The sequence below is a fragment of the Strix uralensis genome, chromosome 18 (genome assembly GCF_047716275.1).
Source record: "Strix uralensis isolate ZFMK-TIS-50842 chromosome 18, bStrUra1, whole genome shotgun sequence".
Classification (NCBI taxonomy): Eukaryota; Metazoa; Chordata; class Aves; order Strigiformes; family Strigidae; genus Strix; species Strix uralensis.
This window is the reverse complement of record NC_133989.1, coordinates 9,057,160-9,081,979: the sequence shown is the minus strand read 5'-3', so window position 1 is coordinate 9,081,979 and position 24,820 is coordinate 9,057,160. Positions and strand designations below refer to the sequence as shown.

Below are 24,820 nucleotides of genomic sequence, written 5' to 3'. Positions count from 1 at the left end.
CTACTAATTGACCTATTCAGTAGACTTTCATTTATTTCAAATGTTTAGCTCCAGCTTTTTTCATTTGAAGCTGTACTTACTTCCAGAGGACCTCCAGCTGTAGCTTGATGGTGCCCAGTTCAGTTATATCCACAATGATTGCCTGAGGCTTAGTTGTAAAGAAGTTTATGCTGTCGCATGTCACAACACCAACTAGAATAGTGGCCAGTCCTCGCAGCTCTGTCACCTGCAGGGACAGACAAACATATCCATTTTCATCTTACCAGACAATCCTAAGTCATGTGCATGGAAAGGAGAACACCCCAGGCTCAGATCTGCTCTGAAGTCACAACAAAATTAAAACCTTGATACTTTAAGAATAATTAGTCTGAAATTTGGAAATTCTAGCTCTGGTATACATACAAGTAATCGTCATTTATAGTACAGAGTCTAGTTTGTCTACCTATTAGAACAACACTGTCACAGAAATATATATTACAGAGAAGTATATTAGCCTACCTACACTAGACTATTTCAGCTCTCAATTGCCCAAAGGATCTGTAAGCACAACTCTCTGCATCCACTGTGACCTTCCTAACTGTCCTGAGGTTAGCTATGGATCAAAATCAGAACTTCTAAGTGTCAGTTCTTTCCTTTAGCTCTGCAGGTAGCTGTGAATTTATTATCAATGCAGTTACAGGCTCACATTTTTTCCAGCCTGGCCCTTTGCTTCTTCAGCTACTTAAAAAAAAATAATAAAATTATCAAACATTTGCTATAAAAACATACTTCCCATCAAAGACCAAATTATTCTAGAAGCACATAAAGCATCAGACCCAGCACAAATTTAGCACAAGTGCCTGGAGTCCACTTCAGGAATTAGTTACATGGCTACATCTCCTTTAAGAGCTAGGAAAAGTTTTGTTGCTAGGCTCCTCTTGGAACACTCGTTGGCACTCCTCAATTTTTTTGAAAAAAAAATTGTTTTTTTTAAACCTGCTATGTATTTGTACTGGGTGAAGATTATTAAGTACAAACTGGAAAGAACAGGAGGGTGTGGAGAACATTAGTCAGTAGACTTTCATAAGCTGACAAAAAGAGTAAAACTATCATTGTCATACAAAGTAATACAAGTTTTAACAACTATTATGGGAAAACAGGGGTCTGAATTAGCCTCTCACCTGATCTTCATTGTGCAGTGGCAGAAAAAACCCCCACATTATAAGCACATTTCCAAAGGCTGTGCTGGCAAGACGCCAAAAAGTCTCTCCTATGTAACCCAGTTCTTGCTGCCAGATAGGAGGGGAACATTGCAATAGCTGCTTTAACACAGCTGCCAGAACTTGAAACCCTGCACTGGCACAGTTTCCTAGTAGAATAGGATCCAGCACAGCCTTCGATCTCAGCTCTTTTACGCTGACAGGAGTCATGCTGCAGAGCCCAGCCCACGAAAGATGTCAGACAACAGTGGAAGGGCTGTTTAAGGATTAACTCCACCTGCTAGGTAAGTGCCAGAACTAATGCCAGTGGCAGCTGCGCAGGGGTCTGTGAGAACTACAAGCTTCCCCCAAGGGGTACCCACAGTGTGTCATCTACATACCACAGGCCACTAGCACTGGTCCCTTACTGTTAAAGATGTGACCTCTTCCAAGGCACCTTTTTTTTTTTTGAAGTGTCAGAACTCTAAAGATATAAAGTACAGTCTGTACCAACATATAAATGCCATTGGCTCTTTGCAGGTAATGGAGCATCTCTGGAGTAAAATATGACAAAAGACTCTGCAATGCACCCAGATAAAGGGACATGTGAACTACACATTCAAAACATACACATATGCAGTGATGTTTTCCGTATACATATTTATCTTTTTCAACAGAAAACAGAACTCCAGGTACTTAATATTCCAATGGGTGATTTAAATAATATATACATATACATCTTTTTGTCTCCACCCTAGAAAATCTCAGATATTGATCCAGGACTTTTTTTTTAAAAAAAAAAAACAACAAAAACCAAAAAAACCACAAAACAACCACATATACCAGACTCCAGGACATGGGAAAGCAGATGCACTAATACAGTTACGAGTGTCAGGAGCAAAGGAAAAACAGTAGAGGTCTGTTCAGTAAGCAGAATACTGATTAACTGCCACTTTTACATGGCTAGGAAAAGAAAATTACTTCAGAATTTTGACAAACGCTTGGTAGCCTAACAGGTAAGTAGTATGGCAGAAGACCTGTTAACCCACTGATTCCAATCCAACCATTATACACCACACCTTGATTTCAAACTTCTCGTGGAGATTGGGTATAAAAATCTTTTCTTCCTCATCCCATGTTTGGCTGTCATCAGTCTCAATCTTGCCTTTCAATCTCCATTTTTGGCGCCCCAGTCGTACAAACACCTAGAAACCACAAAGAAAAAAGGATGTTGGGTCGACATATCCCAGAACGTTCTCTTCAGTCCATAGGCCTCACACTGTTCCAGTACCATGGAAGCAAAGCCATTCCTTTGATCACTATACATTTAGGAACTTGGATAAAGCTAGAAGATTGGAGGCAGGAATTGAGATTGCAGGTTTTAACACCTTAACTCAGTGTTAAATGATATGTCCCACCCATTCTAGAAGAACTGCAGAACTATGTTGCATAGCAAGTATAGCGGTACTGAAATACAAGGCACACTGGAATTCGTTTGGAACTGTTAGAAGTAGAAAAGCAACCCAGTAAGATACTAAAACACATTCAGATCATGCCAAGGGCAATCTTCCAAGAAACAGGCAGCAACTGTTACTTGATTTGAAGGGCAACTTTGAAGACAAAGACCTGGCAGGTTCGTTTTGATAGACAATCACTGCCATCTTTTAAACCCTCCCATAACACTGGAATCACATCTTTCCCTCTTCAGTCTCAGAGGGCAGAGTAACCGCTGAACATGCCAAAGCACTGTTCTCATCAGAACTGTGCATGGTTTTATCACAGTCTGTTTCCTGCTCCCCTTCTACATGTTGCACCCTTGCTCTCCTGTTCCTCTACTGTAAACTCACAGCAGTAAAATAAAGGACAAAATTAATGCTGTATACTGCACCTCATACTGGTCCCCCGGGCAGAGGCGTGCAAAGCCCACCAATCCTGAAAAGAAAAGGAAAACTCCTAATACTTGTAGAGTTGTACAATGTCCCCCAAAGCCTCAGCTTGCAATAAATAAAGTGACTAACACCCCCTTGTGCTCAACTCCATGCAGAAGCTATGCGACTAGCCCAAAACACTCTTAGCACAAACTTTAACTGAGCTGAGGAAAGAAAGCTTGTCAGCTTTTGTACTCAAATATCAAACACCATTGCAGATCTGGTTTACAGTGCTGAAGTGAACAGAAGCTTGCCAAAATTCTGTTCAGGGTCTGATCCAGAAAGCCAGTGGAAGCAACTGACACTGAATAAGTGGACACTCAAAAGATCAGACTGCTGCACAGGAAACCCCAAATCAATTGATGAGTCTTGAAGGAAACAAAAAAGGACATACCTTTCATTTTCAAGTGAAACTCTCCCAAATGGACCTCCAACGCCCCTTCTATAAAACACATGTCCTAGAAGAAAGACCGAACAGTCACTATGACTGAAAAACAGTGCAGAGTAGCTACCCTCTCCCACATAAGCTATTTTCTCATCTCATCTTTAAAGGAGTTTGACTTTTTTTTTTTGCTTGAGCAAATTCACTGTCAGTTACCTTCCACTACTTGTTTTGTAAAAATAGCATAGCTTATTCATTATTCAGTTCTCATCCCATTATTTCTGGTGTAAGTCATAATGGACCCCACTATTAAAGCAGAAATTTAGAGGATTTTTTCACTTGTCTTCATGAATGCATGAAGCCAATGTGAGTAGGGGCAAGAAAAAAAGCCATAGAATTCAAGAGCTTTGCCTGAAAACTATTTATCTCACAAGCTTCAGTTCACATTATGTACCTGCATTTCATTCACATGTTAAAGCTTTTAACCTGCACCACTAAAAAAAATAAGCCAGCAGCAAGTTCTGGTACATTTTTTGCTAAGGAACAGTCAGGTCTTCACTACACGTGTGTAGTATTTCCTACCTCTGTGCACTCTTGGAAGTTCTTGTAAAGCTCCACTAGGCTCTCTCTGGAGGCTTTGGTGGAAGGAGACAAGGAAAAGGCATGTTTCATGTTAGTGGCTCCATCTCGTAGTCTGCACTGGATACAGTAAGCTTCATAGAGTTCTTCTACCTTTAAGATTTGGGGGATGGGGGAAGAATGAACAAGAATTACCCCAGCATAGTTTTAATAAGTTTTGGGAAGGAGCATCAGGAAACTTTCCTGGAAAAAAAAACCCCAACCAAATCCCATTATCATAGTGTTGCAGAATGCTGCAACTCCTGCATTTTACAGACTGATTAGAGTGCAACAGTTTGTAGACACTCCTGCGAAAAAGCATGGGATATTGAGAAACAATTCACTCTGCTATTATCAGACTAGAAGTCAAGGAGCAGAGTAACACTTTGTTCAGGGAAAAGTGACTTGGAGAACAGGAAACTGCTTCCTTCAATACAGCTTAACACACGTACACCTTTAGCTATGTCAGAGGAGAGGTTTGATTCCTTTGGAAGCAGATGGCAGACAGCAGACATGCACACTACAGAACTGCCCATTTGGCCCCGGTGGGAGGGGGGAAGAGAACATCTAAGTCTTCCTACAGCAGCATTTTCTGAATAAACTGGCAGGGTATGCAAACTGGTTTCACAGGCAAACTCAGGTTGGGTTGTGCCCAACATTCAGCCTGAATAGAACCATTCAAGAAAATAAATAAATAAAAATCACCTCCTTCTGTAAAAAGAGTGGTTACAGCTTTCAGAAAGTACCCAGCATTACTCCCCTTCAGATTAACTATAAGCAAAGTATCTTTTATTTAGTTTGCTTATATAGCAGTGTAAGCCTTACATGTACAAGACATAAAACCCCTTACCTTGCTTATGTGAAACTCCAGTTTTCTAATGTATCTCTCCACAGAGCGGATTTGCTTTTGAAGGGGGGAGAGAGAGGAGGACTTGAGAAATTATTTCCTAAATATGCCTTTAAGTAACACAGTAGACACATCAATTTTTCTCTATTTGCAACATTTCACCTCATCCTTAATCGTCTTACCTTATCCAGGTCATAGTAGAAAGCCTGAAAGAGAAATAGCACAGGCTGAACAGGAGAGCATGTGTATTTGTACATATTAATGATATTTTCAGATGTACTGCAGGTCTCACTACACATATCTTAAGTTACACTAAATGAAGATGCATTGTTTACTACAAAAAGACAGTCCAACATCTTTAGAAGTAGTCTCATTTTCTGTTCATGGTTGGCTGGTTTTCACAGATGCTTGAAATAAGATAGTCTCACCATCAGCTATAACAAGGACATGGACACTGGTCATGGGAGTTTCTGATTTTTTTTAAAATCTAGCTATTATTTCCCAAATGAAGGGCAAAGTTGGATCTGTGAGTTGTCTTTTCATTAGCACTGTTGCTGAAGTTACTTCTAGGGAGCTGTGAACACAACAGAATCTAAGTTGCTAGGACACATTCACCAACTCTAGAAAACAAAGCCCAATCTTTATCATCATTTCTGTCCGTACAGAAACAAACACTGATCACTGAACAGACACAAGGAGGTAACATCCCAGTAAAAAAAAGTAACATGATCTGAAGAACACTGCTGGGTGTTGAAAATGTGAAATCCCAAGTTTATTTCTCACATCTAAAGCTAACTTGCTTGGTAAATTTCTGATTGTGATGTCTTGCTGGATCTCACCTCAGTGCTTTAACTGGAAGAGCCCTGGGACTTCCAGATGTGAGAAAGCATCTACTTTTGTGACTTATTTTTAAAGTCATACAAGTATTTAACATTAAAAGTGTCTTACCAGTCTGGAGTTCCTTTTTGTATCTTTGTGTCGACCAGAAAGATAATCTAATTCAGCCTGATGTGCTTCCAAGTATTCACTGGAGACAAAGAAAACCCAGTGTTACACTCCTCTAGTACATTCACTATAACACCTCCCCAAAGAATTTTTCACCAGAATGTTACAAAGCAATTTCCCTCTCTAGAAGACTTCTCTTGTTTTACTCTCTAAAGATGTGAATGGCTATATAGAGAGACATGGGCCAATTGATAAGTGTAGTTTCCATAGACAAATATTTGTCCTAAATTCAAGAGTCACTCCTAGACGAGCATCTGTGTGGAACGAGTGCCAGCAAATGCTGGTTACTGTTACCTAACATTTAAAGATGCTGTACCTGAATCCTTTTTACTCCTCCAAGATGTGGAATACTACAGTGCAATTCAAGAAGGCCCCCCTCTCCTGCATAACAAATATACATGTACACAAGTACACTCATTCACTATTTCTTGTTTCCCTTCATCTAAAATGGATCATTCAAGTCAAAGATAGGCTTTATTCTTGGAATGTGAGGCAAAACAAAACAAGACAGCAGAGCTGGAAGTACTACTAAAGGCAAGAGGAAAGGAGGAATGTAGTAGGAGAACAGTAAGTTCTAAGACACACATAACCCAGCTCACAGACGTCCTTTTCAGATTTCTCTAACTATTCCTGTTTGGCCTTCTGGAACCTCTTCTGCAAGGTAGAAGATCAGTTAATTTGTTGAGCAAGTCTTTTGTCACAGTTACCGAGGAGTGAGAATTCATCAACCAACTCCATCTTACAAAGTCAAAGAGTTGCAACATGAAACACTCGCACTACAAAACAAAGCTCACAGAAGTACTCCACATGTGAGGTAGGGCACACATCATTCAGTCTTTCTGTGACCAGAGCTGAATACCACCTTTTAGTATGCTAGACAATTTCTTGATGTAACTGTTACTTTTTCCAGAATGGAAACTATTTTGCAAGGTGTGAAGCACTTTGTGCCAGTTGGCTTCTATAGAGTTGCTTGCATGCAAGGGTTATCCCTTAGGAGTTCCCAGAGGGCCTTGGACTATTTCTGCTGAGACCATCTTCTTCCAACTTTGCTTTTAATACAAAGCACACTTGGGTAACTTTTTCCTCTGATGCTTTAAAAGGGAACAAGAGTCACCTGGTAAATACTACATTATACGACACAGTCTCTGAGCAGTCAAAAAAACTTCATTTTAGACAGCTACACTTCTTCACATTTGCTTTGATGCATTTCATTTTCTTACTTTTACAAAACCAGTTCCCCCAAGACACACAGTGGCTCCAGCATTCAGCTGTCTGCTCTCTACACTTGCCAATTAACGGCTTAGTGCAGAAGTAGCCAAGGCTGGTGGCAGAAAAGAGTTCACTTTCCTTTTAGATTTAAGTATGTTGGAATTGCCAGCTTGATGGAATGGTACCCAGATGGTTAACAGAATAAAGAGTTATTTGCTATAGCTATAAAGAAACAGGCACGTAAAACATGTTCTGTACTAAAAATTCAAGTCACTCCAGCACCAAGTGGACTTAGTCTGCATCTACTTAAAATTTGGACTTTGCATTGCTATTTGATACAGTTGTTTTCTGTAGGTTACTTTAGTCAATTAGTTAGCTACTCAGTTTTGGCAGGAGTCTGATCATATGGCATTCCCTGCAGAACTGGGAACAAATTCTGATCCACTTTATGGTTTCTCCTCCCTAAGCTCAGATAAATTCTAAACTCTGCAAAAACATTTGGTTTTGTTATTTGTTTTAAATCTAAATCCACTAATAAGACATTGATGGATATTTTTAGGGCTAAGACTGTATAGTCTTTTATTGGAATAAAAACGTGACACATCTGAGTTTACAATTATTATTACAGTGTGCTTTGCATTCTTTGCTTAAGAAAACAAACTATGATCAGAATTAATAGAGTAGCAAAATTCTGAGGACAGCAGAAACATACATGAAGGAACTGCTAGTAGAACACCAGCAGAAAGAGCTACAGGGTTTAAAAATCCAAGGAATGGTATTTTATCTTCTGATAGTAGCTTCAGAGTATAAATGAAGTTCCTGTGATATTAGACTAGACTCATCAACATCAACTGTAATGATTTAAGATGTGTATTTTTATATAATAAGATTTGAGGACTCAGTTAAAGGTTGACCAGTTTCAATTACTGATGGAGGCAAACAGCACTTACCACCATGCCCTTTCTGGTCTGTAATACCATGAGAGGAAGCTCATCCATGGTTTATTTGCCACTTCAGCATTGAATATTATCAACATTTCTATGAGATAACTAACAGCTTCCTCAAAATCGGAATACCCTAAATTCAGATTGCCAGCCCATCATTTGATCTCTGTTATGCCTGCTGCATACATCCCGCATCTGCCTGATGGAGACAATGCACAAAACTGGTCTTTAACCTTTTCACTCAAGTCTATACTCATGCAACATTGACTGTTTAGTCAATCATGATAAAGACTCTGAAATAGTGCTACATTTAAAGCAAGATAATGTTATTTACATTGCCATAAGAAGATGGAGTTGTACTATAGCTCCGTTTCATCACCTCAAGTCAGCTGGAGTTTTCAGGTGGATCTGCTTAGACCTTTCCCTTACAACAAGCACCTAGAGATGAAAGAGTACTTTTGAACTCCAGAGTTTAATTCTATTAAAAGAAAGAAAGAAAAAAAAAGGAGAAAAATCCCTCTAGAATATCTAACTTAAGTGTTCTCTAATTAGCATAGGGAGAAAAGAAATGGTTTGTGAACCAGCCTCCCCACTGTGTCCTTGCAGGGCACACCCTCGCTTTCAGACTTGGTTTTAAGTCAGGTTTTTGAGTCAAAGCAAACTCCACACAGCTTCCTCTCCAGAAACTTTCTGCCAATCACCCCCAGGTCTGACTGTCCCATCCCTATCCAAGTCTCTCCTTGATCTGCAGACTCCCTGCCTGACACCCTGCGTGCTCCGAAAACCTCCTTCCTCAAGGGAGCTCCCCAAGAGATGGAGAATCTCCCCAAAGAGTTCTACCCATCGCTGACTTTTTAGAGAAGTGTAACAAACTAGGAACATAAACATCAGAGCACTTTGTTTGCAAGCAGACTGTCTGACAGTGAATGAAACTTGTTTTACAAGGTCCCAGGGTCTGGGAAAGTCACTACATTTGTTTAGAGATGCCAGATAGAGATAGGGAACAGTGATACACAGACTTAAGCAGTGTGACTAGGTAAGATAAATTACAATATTTAAAAAGTCCTTACTTAAGTCCTTTCTTCAAAGCTTCAAAAATTTTCTTCACCTGCAGTGGCTTTGGATCCCAGATGACTGCCCCCTTCTGCAGGGAATTATAAACCTTGGGGGGTTTCAGTGACATTCTTGATCTCACTGAACCTCTGCTGAGAGACTTTCTGTAGAAAGAGAAAAGACATATGAAAAAGATGCAAACCCCATCACCTGGGAGAAAAGCAATGCCTAACCCACAAAGCTTCCAGGCTACAAGCTCTATGTCCAATCCCATACATTTTGACTCAAAAGAACAAAGCTCTCTGACACACTGAGAATACTTTCACAGGTAACATTAGAAAAGTTGAGGCCCGGCCCTGAATACCTAGTGCAGAAAAGCTGCAAGTTTTTTATGACTTCAACAATAATAACTTCAATAAGAAGCATCTCCTTCTCTAAGCTTGACACAGACTCTGAGAAGCCTTTTTAAATAAAGAAAAACTGTGCAGGTCCCCATTTCTTTGGGAAGGCGGGGGGAGCACAGAGCAAGAAAAAGAAGAGCTCATTTTTATTACAGGATTTATAGCAAGATAATGTTAATACTGCTAGCAATTGTCTTAACAGACATGCATGGCAGCTAGCTAAGGTCCTGCTTCTGTGTGCACATTTACACCAGTTGTCGGATCAATCTCAGAACTAGTTAAGTAAGCCACACTGCAGGACAAGGACATTCCCATTCTGACTCTCACCTGCAATACAGGAAAATGAAGCAACAAACTTTTGATCTGCTCAAGGTTTAACTGATAAAGCTAACATAAAAAGCCTTTAGAAATAGCTATTTCTTTGCCTGCATTCACCATCTATTTACATGATGGCTCAGAGCCTTACCACATTTTAGAAAAGCAAGTGCCCAAGCCCAGATTGCATACAAGATATAATTATCAAGGTGTTTTTTCAGAGTCTAACACCTCACTTTTAAAAGCAACTGCAAAACCAAAATTAAATATTGTTTCTAAGTCCCACACACAGAATTTTCTGTGCCAACCTAAAGAGTTAAAACACCCCAAGCCATTAATTACATATATCTACATTTAAACCAGAAAATGAGCTCTCTGTAAATGGTTCTTTCACATTGTCAGATTCCTGCATGGCTTACCTCTGTCTATGTACTCCTCTCAGTCATAGTTATTTTTATATAGTTTTGTTAACATTCCCTGTAAATCAAGCCTCTAAAATAACATTATCTAAAGAAGTTTCCAATTCTACCAAACCAAACTGTTGCTCTCAGAGAAGTTTTCCACCTTCTCTACAATCTCTACCCTAAATTCAGCTCACCTGGAGAAACAATGAACTTCAACACGCTTAATACTTAGCCACTGGCTGTTTTAAATTCTAGGCATGTGACTGAAGGCCTAAAGAGATTATTGAGCTTGGTGATTAAGTCTTAGGCCCAGCACACCTGAGAGCTCTCTCCAGTCCTATTACAGAAACCTTTGAGTTACTACTTTAATTATCCTGGTGCTAAATTTCCACTTAACTCCATTTTTTAACATATAATCTGCAAAAAATCTGATAAACTTAGGTGTTGCCAAACATTACTACATATTTAATTTCTTCACCCCAATTATTATCTTAGTTTTTTATGATGGCTTAAAGTATTAATTAACCAAACCATCTGGAGCTCAGGTTACCTGTATTGAGGAACATAACTGTTAAATTAGAAACTTACATTAATATTGTTTTCTTTCGTAAGATAATGAATCTTTGAGTATTCCATGCAAAGTGAAAGGGTTTCAACAGGAATAACACTGGAAGGGACAGTCTAGCCAATAATAGTAGTTGAAAGAGTCTCCTAGAAGGATCATCACTTAAAATTCTTTCATGCAAAGAAGGAAATAGCATCCAGTTTTATGCTTTAGATGAGTACTCTAATTACCAAGCTACCATATGGGAGATATAAGATAATTCTATCTTTTGAAATTAAAAAGCCCAAATTACTGCTGGGTTTTGTTTATTTTTGGAAAGGAAAGGACTTTGATATTTACCTTCAGAGTTTTGGACTGCAAATGCTAAACTCAGGAAATCATTTCCCTTCAGTTGAAAGTATAGCATCTAAGCAATGCATACGGATAGGTTGGGATTTAAAACTCACCATTTCCCTCACTATCTCCTACTGACTGATGTAGCCCATACATACTCAGTGCACTGATGTTAAGAGTTCCATTTTCATACATTTCATAGAAAAGTTACGTGGCCGACGTAGGCCTTTAGGGACAGTAGCTAAAAGCTAGATGCTACGATGCTGCTTTCCCTTGTGAACTTGATAATTTAAGTATCAGGTTTCTCACTTTATAGATAACAGTAATAATATTTACTTCCTGTGGAGACCATTGTAAGGAAAAATGAAATAGTTTGTCTGACTGAGAGCCTCAAAAGGAAGTTGCTAAAGAAATGCTAAAGTATATTTAGCATCTGCTTAAGAATCTCCATGTGGACCTGATTTGTGTGTCATCCTTTGGATAGACCTTGCATAGGGCCCCTGCAATCTCCTGCTGTGTTTTGCAACAGTGCCTGAGGGAGAGGTAAGTTAGGAAAGGGTGATTAAAAAATTTCTTCACTATGCTGGGGAAGGCTCACAAGTGTTCACTGGGCTGTGACTGAGTATCTAGTGCAGAAATTTTCCTTATTGCAATGATTGCTGAACAAAACCCTCTGTCTAAACAAATATTAAAAAGCAACATCATAAAAAATGCATAAAAAGAGGCATTTGGTTAGAAAACCTTTGCAGTAAAAAGTAAGAGAATAACCTTAAGGGATATATGAACTCTTCTGTTTGGAGCATTCTTACCCTGCTGGACTGTGCCTTTGTTGGAGAAACAGCCGTTCAACATTTTTCCTGGTAGATCCTTTCCCTGCTAGAACTCCCACTATGTACTTGAGCTCAAGTCTGTTTATACAATTTATTGACAGTGTTTTTCTCAAGATCTTAGTGATTGGTGTGATTTTAGATGTCTGATCTTTGATAATTTTCTGCTTCCACGACAAATTAATTTATTCAAATGTGAAGACTTCTTGATTACATCACAATCATGCTGGAATTTCATTTTTGCTCATGCTGCGTTCAACTGGAAGGTTAATTCAGTCATTTGGTTCTTTGAAAAGATATTTTATGACATAAGTCAGGTATTTTACTGATACACAGTAGGATTTTATGAGTACTATACTTTTAGATGTATACTTTCCAATACTTCTATATGATACTGCTAAATGATTCACTTTGTTATTATTCTAGCATGCATTGGCAGTCAGGGATTATATTAATTTTCCATTTATATATCATATCTTGTAAAAGCACTCAAAAGACTATACAGGGATCACTAAATTCAGAAAAAGAACAAGAGCACTTCTAGTGAAAAAGCTGCACAGTTATCTACATAGAGCAATGCCACACAACAATTTGTGATAAGCAGAAAGGGAAAAACAGTGCAGGATGGATTAGCAATTACAGAGCTCGACTAAAGACTGGAAGACTGGACTGCAGCCTTGGCTATACTATAGACCTGTTACTGACAGCAGCGATTTGCAGTGGCCTTCTTGGCCCCTCACATTTGTGCCATTGCCAGAAAGCAGCCCTTCCCCTCATGTAATGCTGCTCTGCTTAAATAACTCCAGGAGAACTTGAGTTGGCTTCAGTTACATATTTTGCCAGGACTCACAATTAACATCCCCATCTTTTTGAAGATCTATGAGATTTTTAATTACCATAACTATTCAGAAGGTTTTAGTGGGGAAAAATCAGTTACACCAGGCTGCTAGCAGGAAGGGTTGGTTGCAGCCCTTCATTTTTCTAGAGGAAATGGACACTATTAACAGCCTGATACATAACCTCTGAAATCCAGCCATCTCTGAAGTACAGTGTGTATAGCAGTAAGATAGTACGGTGTGAAGTATAGCTATTTATCAGCAAACCATGACAACACTCAATAGTTTTAAGATAAAAATTAAGAAACAACTTCTACACATAGGTGCCTTAGGTTAAAAAACATTCACAGTACCTAATGTCTGTTGCCCAAACAATCAAGTGCTTTACTTTTTGTATTACTTACGCTAATTTTCTGCTTTGCACAGTGCTGAATCCAGTGAAGGAACAACTCCTGCTGATACCACTCCCATCACCAGGAGAGACAAATGTGAGTTTGACCGACATGATTGCCAGCCAGTAAGTCTATTGGCTTCTGAAATAAACAGAAAAACAGATGAGTCAAAACTTTCTTGGCAATTCAGGCTTGTGCTGCTGCAAGTGCTGAGCTGCTTGGAAGTGGAAAGGCAGAACAACAGACAGTAGATTAAATAGAAAAAAAAGACTTGTCTGCTATACACGTTTCCTCTGTTGCCATCCACAATACAATTAATAAGGGACTGAATAGTCTAAAATGAAATCTCTCATGCCCTCTTCAATTTCTGATTGATTTTACAAACTCACTATGTAAAACCCAGAATAGCCTCAATTCACAGGCTCTCTACATTTCTGATGTTTTAAAAACCCTGTAATTGTCCCACTGCTTAATGAGTTCAGGCCAACCAGTGTATTTCCAAATCAGTATGGATGCCAGAACAATACTTAAGCTCCAGACTTAGTCAGGTCCAAAAAGCAGTTCCTTGCATCTATGCAGAGCCACACTGAAGTCAATGGTAGAATTGGCTGAGTGTGGTACTTAAGCCCAAGGCAGAAGTCTGGTTTCAACAGTAAATTTCAGGTTCATGCTCCTCCTCTGGCAGGATTTCTCTTGGATTGCTCTCTTCTGTTTTCCATCAGTCAAACTCTTTTGCTTTCTGGAGAACTGTGTTCTCTGCCATATGTCTATAGAATCCAAGTTACAATATAAGTAACAGACATATCCTTCAAAGCAGCTGTAGAAAATCACCCAGACAGTTAATATACAGAAAAATTCCCTTCCTTCCCCCCTCAAGTTGGTGTAATGTAAACACCACAACTGAGTAAAACAAAAAGCTGGAGTATCTATTTGTAGAGAGAAGTACAAACTCCAATAAGAGCTCTACATGCTCCATGCAAAGTTTTGTCCTATGTTACAGAATGTGCTCTAAGAACAGTGAGCTCTTAATCTATTGGGGTAGATACTGGAAAGAAACATTCGCACTCAGCCCTTATGCCTGACATTATCCCACCAGCATGGCTACAATTAGTCAGACTAGAAGGCCAGAAATGTCAAGATAAGACTTTTCCTGGCTCTGCCACTAACTTGGAGTGCGACCTAACTCAATGCTCTTCAAGACTACATATAAAGAACTGAATGGTTAAGTATAGTTCCTGAGAGATTTGAGAGTGTTTTGCTAATTCTGGGCTAGTCTACAAGTGCAGGGGTTTACTGTAAGTGACTGTGCTTTTGGTATCATCATCTACCAAAGCAGTAACAAAAGCTGTCATGGATTTCCACAGGCAGAGATCCTGCAGTGAGACCCAACTGTTTCATTAGAAGCCACCCAATCAGTTCTCTGGGCTGAGGTCTAAGACTCCCATTTCTTTGGCTGTTCTACAGGCTGTGCCAAGCTCATGAATACATCTGTGAAAAACAGGCTAAAGATTTTAGAACAAGATGTGAAAATTATAAATTTGAGCCAAACAGCTTTGCAAGCTAACTAGTTTGTCAAAAGAGGTATTGGGCATGGCTAGGTATTTTGTATCTCAGTGCATCGAAGTCCACATGACTCCGTAGCTTCAGCAGTATCAATAGAAACCTGTCACATGGAAAAATTTAGGCGCATCTTAATCACCTTTTAATCAAAATGTACAGCTTTAACCAGCTGTACATTCTTTCTTTGAAAGGATGCCTCCTTAACACCCTTAATCAGAGATTGTGCTTGCATCATATCACAGCTGAAATTTCAAAATATTTTCCATTCTTCTAGTTTTCAGATGCTTATAAGTCTGTGAACAGTCACCCCATCAAAAGGATCATTAGGCTGAAAAAAACATGCAACTGACTGAAAAATGTAATTGCATAACAAGCTGTTAAAGGAATAAATAAAAGGAATTGCCTCATGGTTATTGACCACATCCCTCATCAAGTCTAAGCCAGATTCCCAGGATCTGTTCTTCAACTCTCTAACCTGGGAAAGTTAGTTCATGAGTAAAAGGGAGGAAGAAAGTGCAGGAAAGCTTGTCTAATTTTATAGGACTCCTAAAGCCTGCATAGCATGAGACTGAAAACCTTTGAAGCATATAGATATGAAAAAAACAAAACGGGGCAGAGCCTTGGCAGGGAACAGAAAGTGGAAAATGATGAGAAGACTCCTGAAGTAAAAATCTGTGGTACTGAACTCTAGATGTGAAGAATTAAGTTGGAAATGTACAGACCCCCAAAACTGAGTTGGTGAAAGAAATAAATTGCTTAAATTGCCTAGACTTGATTCTGTTGCCACACTTGTTTTTATAAATTAAATATAACTCTGGACTTCAAGAATATACACTGTTGCAAATTAGTAGAAATGAGAGATGAATCGGACCTCACTTGAGCATAGCTGTAAGCATTTAAAAATTCTCATGGGTTGTTTCTTTTAACTGCACAAAGCTCAGTCCTCAAGGCCACTGACCGTGTCATGTTCCGCTGTACTGCATAGCTACATTCAAAAGCAATTCACAAGCACATTTTCACAGTTCCCTCTTACAAGAATGCAGAGAATTTAAATAATGTTAGGAAAGAACCATTAAAGGGGTTGTCTTTCGCATTTTGAAACAATGTCAACAAAGTAAAATACTGCTTGGTATACACATGCATATATATTTTTGTAGCAACCTAGAAATCTTACAGCTCATTTCACACTTCTGAGTAGAAGACCGTAAGTAGGATGTCAAGACAACATTTTATTTGTAAGAAAGATTTATAAATGCAGTTGTTTAAACAGAAGGTTTTTCTAGCCAGAGTGTCTGTATGAAAGTGCTGAGCTACGTTACAACTGCCCCTGAGAAAAAGCATCTGGACACATCTCCAATTCAACTCTTCCTCTAGGCTAGAAATAAATCAGATAAGGACCCCCGACAAAGCTAAATTCAAATCTGTCTTCAAACCTGCAACCTCTGCTGTGTAGGCCAATGGCTCCAAATCTCGTAAATATAGGGATTATACCCTGGGGAGCAGAGGAACTTCCTCTCTTTTAATCTTCCCAAAAAGCACAGAACGTGAATACGGTAGCTAGCTAGGGGCTGGCATATGCAGAGTACAAAAACATCAGGCCAAACTGAAGGAGTCTATTGCCAGGGGCAATAGAAACACCGAACTACTGGAAAAAACAAGCAGTCCTGAAAAAGTCTTATAAAGCTTGTGAGTCTTAAACAGACCTCCAAACTGCCAGGTACTAGTCGACTCAAACGTTTTAATACATGCAATTTTGTAAGATTGAGACTTCAGGTCTCAGAAATGTATTTTTAACATAAAAGAGTATTTTCTTTTTAATTAAAGGAGTATGTTTGCCCTGTTTCAATAATTTGCTATAATGGATTATTAGCATTTAACCTTCAGTGTTACCAAGTATCCAGGCACATAGGGCAAAAACATTTACGCTTCTATGCAGCAGTGAGTACACTCAAACTGCATGTTCTGCTTTGTCTCCGTTAGGATTAGGATATTCCTCAAGCCAAATGACCTTCATCCTCTACAAACAAAAAACTGGTGTCTGTTTGTGTTTATGGCTAAACTTTTCCAGCCCTAGTCACATATTTAATTGTTTCTGGGCACAATGGTTTCAACAATTTTACGAGGGAAATATGACTCACTGACTTCTTGCAAAATATTTCTGCTTGTGTTTTGTACTTTAAATTAGTAGCCATGTTTTTCTTTTAGTATCTCCAAGAGGTTCACTTGAACTTGGTGAACTGTAAGGTATTCATGTTTACTTAAAATTCATAATGTTCCAATTGTGAATGACTAGTTGGCTAAGAGACACACACTTGCCCCTAGTTACGTGTCTGCAAAAAACTGTACCACGCTGTTTCCGTTGGCTGATTGTGGACATACACATCGAGTTGATAGCCTAGGCAAGAAGTGGCTACATATCTCACTAGTATGGCAGCACCCGCTGTTCACTGGCCTCAGCAAGCAGTGGCTGCCTAACAAAATAAAAGCCAGTTTGAAATCAAGTAAATTATTAGTCACTATAGAAAATAAACACAGTGACGGAACACAAACTATCAAATGTCAATCACTTCCGTGTCTAAGGATCATGTTTGTGATTCTGGATACGTTATGTGATCATTGCAATTTGTCTTACGCTGCCTGACGCTAACTTGCTCCTTACATTTTTAGTCTACTGCTGTTATTTTTATACATAATTTTATTTGCAAATATTACATTAGCTTTACTTCAAAGGACAATAGAGCCATTTTATCTCCTAGTTGTGGAAACCGAACAGAGTTGATTTCATTTTGTATTATCACAACATAATCCTTTTCTCAGTATTAGATGAGCTCAACATTTCATTGGAGGGACTGGAGCCTTGACCCTAAAATATGTGGCTTATATTCATGCCGATAGGGAGAATCCTCTTAGTAAGTGGATTTCTGCATAGCACATAGATTTTATTATAGGGTTGCCACCTAGAATCTATGTCTTTTTAGAGCATGGGTTTATAACATTCACTTCAGCTCCGTGACAGCCAAATTTGCCATTAAAGTGTTTTGGTTTTATACCATTTCTACTGAAACTCAATTTTCACCGTACGTAACCAAAATCAGAGGTGATTAAGTAGATGAGCATTTAGGGAAATTAGACACATTCTCTGGTCTTACTTCAGAAATGATTTGTGATTCCAACTAATCATCTGATGTTTCAAAAAAACCTTCAAAGGTACTAAGTTACTCATTATACTTTCCTGAATTAATTATAAACTCCACCACAATAACTGATTTGCTGCTATAATTGCATCTGTATTAGGGTTTTAGCTGATAGAAATATATATTGCAAACACTTAATAGGTGAAAAGACAACCCTAACATAATCACACCAGAAAATTTCTAGCATAAGTCAAATTTAAGACTGATTTTGCAAACCGGGCTACATTTGTCTACCATCACATTGATGGAATCACAATTATTTTTCTTCCTCTCGTTTATTTCAAAACTGAGGAACAATGGAATTAATTAACACTTCTAAATGCTTATGATGGGTGGTATCCATTTCAAAACACTTGTGGCAGACAATGGCATTTAAATCTTTCATGACACTGATAAAGAAAAAAAAAACAGACTGCCACAATGTATTACAATACTGCCAAACATTTTGAACAAAGTCTTAGGGCTGATCTGGGCCTGAACGACTGAAGCTTTTTGTGATTTCAATGTAGTGGAACAGGCTGGAAATGTCTAGACCTTGGCACTTACTTTGCAGCATTGGACATCTAAAGAATCCAGACCATTAAAATTAATGAAACTCCTGAGATGTGATAACATCATGACTCAGCCCTAATTACTCTAAAGGTAGACGTAATGAAGGCTGACTGAACAACGAATTAAGTGACCATCTTGTGTACAGCACAGTGTTGAATCCACTGGGAAAATACACACTATATTTAATCTTTGCTCTTGAGCATTCTTTAGAAAGACCATTGACCTCAGCAGCAATGTCTACTTTGCTAGATAAACATTCCAAATTTATGATTAAAACCCCTTAAATTTTAAGCATTTTTGTTCAATTGCTAGACAAACATTCTATTTATACAGTTATTGGCAGAACTAAGAAAAATTTCTCTGGTTATTTTTCTAGAGGTGAAAAGTCATTTAGATTAGGGAGACAGAAAGTGCCCTTGATGCTACATCTCAATATAGCTATTTAAACTTCAGATAAATCCTTTCTGTGGAAAGGATTCACAGCAGAATCTGAAAAGTTTATATGTAATTCACTTTAACATAGGAATTCTGACCTGCGGATATCATTTATCTAGAACTGGTGTCTCACACCAACACATATAACCTGTAACTAGTCCACCACACAGACAGGACGAGCCACTGCAGTTACAGATATGGAAAATATATGTTTGATATTTTGGTTTCATAAACAGATTTGCAAAAATGGAGGTAATGGAGACAAAGAGCTGCCTGTGATGAGCTTTTGAAATTTTTCCCCTTAATACTTCTATCATTTATCTGTGAAGCACTAAGAGGTAAATTTTGCTTCTTCCTTACATTTTTCCTGCTCTGCCACCTCACCCCTACTCATCTCTTTCTCGCACCTTGTTCCTATAGTGGGAATAAAACAGTGTAGACAGCTGAAGCTGTTCAGCCTTCTCTGCAGAAAAATGCAATCCATGCAGGAAACCATCTCCTACCAGAGAGGTATGTTTAGCTACAGTGCTGTAAAGTCCACTGGATATAGCTGTCCAGAGCCATGAACAATCATTCTTCCACTCACATTCACCAGCCATACCTGCTGCTTTAAGACTGAGCAATGTGAGTGATTACACAGCGATTTTGCTGCAAGTAGAAGCTTTTTCTTCTCTACATAGCTGCACAGGTGTTCCGCAGAACTTTTTGGCCTAAACATGTTTAATTCAGACTATTAGATGGGTCCTTTACTTTGCACCAAACATACATCTGATGGGTTTTATTTTTAAAATCTCAAATGATTCAGGAATATAATCCCATTCTCAAAAGTAATTTAGGCTCTTAGGAGCTAGTTCAATTGATTTTTAATAAGAATTACATTCATAGCATATATTATTTAGAAAGATGGAGCTTCAGTGCGTAACTCATTTTAGTACTTTTGCAAATTTTATCTAGGCAGATTCAACTCTTAAATATATATTTAAACACTGCATATCTGACATACTTTCCTCCTAGCCATATTCAAGCGATAAAAAGAAAATCAGATAAACGGCTTTGATCCAAGTTATTGCTTTAGTCATTAGGCCCTTCTATAGCTTTATGCCAGCTTCTGGAAATGAAGTTTTGGAGTCCAGGTTTCCTATGCAGCAATAAATTTAAATATCATAAGCAGTCCCCTCAGAGAGCTTCTCTGCTGGAGGCAGTGTCTCTGATGTAACCATTTCTAGTGCAGTTCTTTGAACACAGGACTCAACTTTCAAGTCCAAGATGACCTGTTTTTCAAGCCTGCAATTCAAAATGTTACTGTATTTCTAATTAGTTTTCATCTAAGCATACAGATCCAAGTTCTATTCTCAGTGACACTGGTGCACATCCAGAGGAAATTAATCAGTCATTTATTCCAGATTTCCAGTAGAATTGCAGCAGCAAATGTTGGCCTGCACTTAGTTAATGACCTGGAAACTATTTTTCAAGACATAATTTTGTGGTCAATTTTGTACTTCCCTCTAGTGGCAGCAGATATCAAACAAATGAAGCACAAAGGAGACCTTGTCACAGATCACACACTGATGTATTGTGCCTATTTCTTTCATGGAAATTTGTTACTCGGAATCAAGGCTGGCTGTAAATCCCACTGTAACTTATTGGTAATGTTGTAATAAGAAAAGAATCAGTGATTGCATATAACCAAAATCCTCGTTTGCTTCCTTGGCCAGTATGTGGCATATTCATATAGCCACATGTAGTTTCTCCATGCTTGCCTCCACCGTAGCTCTTCTAGTTGCTGTGAGTACTTTTGCACTGAGTTTTGCTTTCCTCCTCAGGGGAAGGCACAGAACAATTCACCCATTATCAGCTGATTTATGAGCACAGGGCTTGCTGCTAGCTCCTCTGGTTTCAATTTCAAAGTTGATGACAAACTTGCAAGCCTGAATCAGAGATTCAGGAATGTGGCAGGCTCCACACGCTAGCCTGACTTGCAGCTTTTTCAGCTTTGGCAGAATTTGAGTCTGCAGTTAGCTACACTATAATGAATACTTAAAAACAAATTCCTAACAAGAGAAGAAGCAGATGGCGTTGAGGGAGAGCAATTTACAAGTGATGAACAGGCTCTTCCATTTCTGACAAAGGAAAATTTGCCTAGCAGCAAGGCACTGAACTCTGCCAATTCTGTCCTTGAGAGGTTCCACCTTCTTCATTAGGAACCCCAAGGAACATTCTTCTGTAATACATATCTTATTTGTCTTGTTTCCCCCAATCTACGCCTGAATGTATGTTACAGATAGACTTATCAGGTGTGATCATGTCTCCATCCATCGGCTACTGCAGGAGCCTCCTAAAAGCCCATTTCCATGAAATAAGGAAGGTCCTTTATCTCAGCGTTAGGGTTGTGGAAAGTCCCAAGTCTAAGCTTCAATAGAAACCACCATGATGGATAGATATATGTTTTGATTATTACACTGCGAAGAATATATAAACCAAAACAGATGACAAACTTCCAGTAACAGTGAAATTTTATGTTCAACAGTATGTCGGATGTATTTTGATATCTTCAAAAACTGAAGTCTGTGAATCACAATATACCAGTATGTGTCCTGGGGAATACTTCTGAAGTGGGAGACACTATCTGGCATTTAGCTGTCTGATCAAGAAAATTGTGTCTTTATTAAGTATTAAACCATTAAGTCAACTTTGTATGGCAACCATGTTTTATTCCCATAAAGGTTATCAAGACAATCTTGTGCCACAGAAGTTGCTAAGTTAGGATCAGTATCCCAAAGAACACTGGAAAAAGAGAAGTATACAAAACGTCATAAAAGAGGGAAATAGGAGAGAGAAATGGTATATGTTTTAAAGCAATGTATTTTCTTTAATGCTGAGTAGACACAGTCTTAGTTTTTTCACAGTCAGTATTTCCACCACTGATCAGTAAATCTCGGTACCTTTTTAAGATAATGAAAAAGGGTGTATTTTTCAGAAACAGATACCAAAATCAAGACAACTGAGAATGTCTCTCACTGGCCAGCTCACAGTCAAAGCATCAAAAAATTATTTGGTGTGTTCAGACTTTTTATCTAGGCTGAATTTACTCAGTATCATCTAACACAGGCTTGAACTCATATTTTCTAACAAATTAGGGTAGCTGTCATAGCAATCCTAACAGTGTGTTCTGTACTAATGTTCCCTTTCTGTAGACACTCCACAAGCATGTAAACTTTACTTGTGGAAAAAAACAAGAACTTTTGAATATATGTGGCTATATCTGTGCTTCCCCCTCCATTTCTTACCAATTCCTAATGCATATGCTCTGACATTCATGGCCCACATTTTTTATGCTGTTATTCTCTGCTTTTATTTGGTTTGGGTTTGTTTTTAATGAGGTGAACTTTGCACAGCCCAACTCTAGCTCCTATAAAATCTGTGTCTTAAATGGCCAGATTTAGTGATTTTTGTATGGAAAAAAAAAAAGGCCTACATACTAACCACACAGCTGTACTTGGAAACAGATGTTTTACCCCCTTTAAACTGAACTAATGAGGACAGGAATATGGAACAGATAGGTCAGGAAAACTTCTGTCTAGATTTTGAATTTGGAATTATGGAAAGAGTACAGAAAAGACTGGTGCTTCCACATAAGGGGAGGGGAGAAGGATGGTAATTCCACTGATGATGAAAATTTGCACTGCTACACTAGCTTCAAGGCACTTCCACTTCACAGCCCTGATCATCCCAATGTCAGTTCTATTCACTTAACTCACACAAGTATCCCATAGAGAGCAGGCCAGATCCTCAGTTTATATGAGCTGCCCTAACTCTATTCAAATCAATCTATTTACAGAAGTCCAGGATTTGGCTCTGTGCCTCCTTTGCATTTAGCAGGTGTGAAAGGACTCTAAATCACTTATTTCAAGACTTCTGTAAAACATAAAATACACCAATTATTTAGGATCAGGTGCTGTGAAAACTATAACTTCTGATAGAAATCTGACTAAACATGAAATTTTTTTAAACTAATTTTGCCCATCAGTGTGTTCTTAAAATATAAAGTGTATTCTGCTGCTAATTCAGAAATAGATAAGGTTTTTAGGACCATCGCTTCTCTGCCCAATCTTGCTCCCATCAAAGTCACTGGGAGCGTTGCCATAACTTCAGAGAGAGAACGAACAAGACCTTTGTAGTCATGATTTGGCGCTCACACTGGAAAAATGCATTAGTGATGGCTTTCTATAGAAAAGATGCATCAGGTTTTCCCGCTCGTTCCTAGCTTAAGCTTCTTTAAAAAATTATTCTTGATTTGTCTTTATATGCTCTTCACCAGTACACTCCCTTGCAGTACAGAGTGGGTCCCTTGCTCTAAGCCACAGCAGCAAAAAAGAACCTTCTGCTGTACAAGGCTTTGTGAGACACAGTCATTACATGCAGAGGAAACTGGGTTTAGTGAGGCCCTAGTTACCCTGGGGACTACCATAATATAAATTATTAATAATAAAAATAAACATTGGCTAGCTTGAACTTCTCTTCATTTCCTTACAGCTTATTTTTGTGACGGAATTAGCTAAATAAAGCCCACTTGAAAGAACGCTTAATTGCAAACTATCCAAATAAAACAAAATGGAACTAATTGGTTGTTAAATACTAAACATTCAAAGGGAGATGGCTTTGGAAACAGCTGAAGGACTAATGTATATTAGGATACATATGGTGAATCAAGCAGTTAAGCAAAATGCAGTCTAAACTGGACAACATTTACTTTTAAACCAGAGATTCAAGTTTTGGCAGTCTGGTTCTGCCAAACTGGATTATTTCAAGCCTAAACAGAATCACAGCAATACTCTTTTGAAAATTATAAAATCAGAAGAGTCAAACTTGTGTACTGACTTCTGGACATAGTTTGCCTGGGAAAGACTACAAAATCCACAATGATCATTACCCCATGAAGTGCCTCTTAAACCTATTTCAGCCTAAAAAAGATAGCTTAGCAAAGACTACTGTTTGAAGTGGTTTTTCTAAAGCAGTTATCTTCCTAGAAGTTGGGTAGGGAAAGCTCACATAAACAGTTCTGACAGCACATCTCTGAAGGAGAGTGGTGATGCCTTCCATCAGAATAACTGATTGCAGATCTGCCTTGGCCTTTATAAACTTCCTTTCTTCAGCCCTATGTTATTGTTACTGTTATTTAATTCAAATATTTCACAGTCAGCAAATAGAAAGAATCTGTCTGGGCATGTGAAAACTTCCTTTTCACATTCATTAAAGGTTAATACAGTTGCCATACTTATTTCTTAAATCAGAAGTATTTCTAGCAAGACTAGAAAATGATCTCTCTAATGTGACTGAAATTTGCAAACAAGAAAAAAAATTTCTACATTAGAAATGAGCAAGAAGTAGGTAAGTTATAACCAAAATCATACAGTAAAAATAATTCTAACTATTAATTAGTGGTAGAATAATTTTTCTTTGGAGGACCATTGTGTGCTGTGACATGAAATCAGACTAGTGGTAAGCCATTGAAAGTGCACTGCCTAGTCAGCCACATGTTTACTTTCTCACTTATCAATAACCGACATTAACAAGACTTCTGACAGAGATAATAAATTCCTGGAAGTGGCAGGCTCTTCTACATCACCCAGCCCAAGCACAAGAGAGCTACTCACTGGAAAAAAAAAATGCAGACATAACTGGAAGCACTAAGCAGGATCAGTTGAGATCAAACCACTTCAACGTTTAGGCCAAAAGCTAATCTTATTTTAAGGTCCCTTGAAATGTTATGAATATCATGAACAAACATGGGAAGAGTCACTCATGAAAATGCATTTCAGTTTTGTGCACAAAAAAATCAATC

General features: G+C 38.4%; 1 protein-coding gene across 12 annotated transcripts in view; it reads right to left on the bottom strand.

Moving 5' to 3' along the window:
• Positions 1–24,820, bottom strand: part of RIPOR3 (RIPOR family member 3) — a 53,435-nt gene that overhangs the window by 17,897 nt on the left and 10,718 nt on the right. For 7 of the 12 annotated variants that reach the window (XM_074887991.1, XM_074887988.1, XM_074887989.1 and 4 more), the window contains 10 exons: positions 13,250–13,378; positions 9,182–9,328; positions 5,902–5,980; positions 5,136–5,159; positions 4,957–5,010; positions 4,071–4,220; positions 3,501–3,564; positions 3,067–3,110; positions 2,258–2,383; positions 81–226 (listed from right to left, as the gene is read on the bottom strand). In XM_074887991.1, coding sequence (XP_074744092.1) covers positions 81–226; positions 2,258–2,383; positions 3,067–3,110; positions 3,501–3,564; positions 4,071–4,220; positions 4,957–5,010; positions 5,136–5,159; positions 5,902–5,980; positions 9,182–9,328; positions 13,250–13,350 — 935 coding nt within the window. In that variant the 5' untranslated portion in view covers positions 13,351–13,378. Of the gene's footprint in view, positions 1–80; positions 227–2,257; positions 2,384–3,066; positions 3,111–3,500; positions 3,565–4,070; positions 4,221–4,956; positions 5,011–5,135; positions 5,160–5,901; positions 5,981–8,445; positions 8,550–9,181; positions 9,329–13,249; positions 13,379–24,820 lie in introns of those variants that run through there. The other 5 variants (XM_074887995.1, XM_074887996.1, XM_074887997.1 and 2 more) reach the window with 4 other exon arrangements.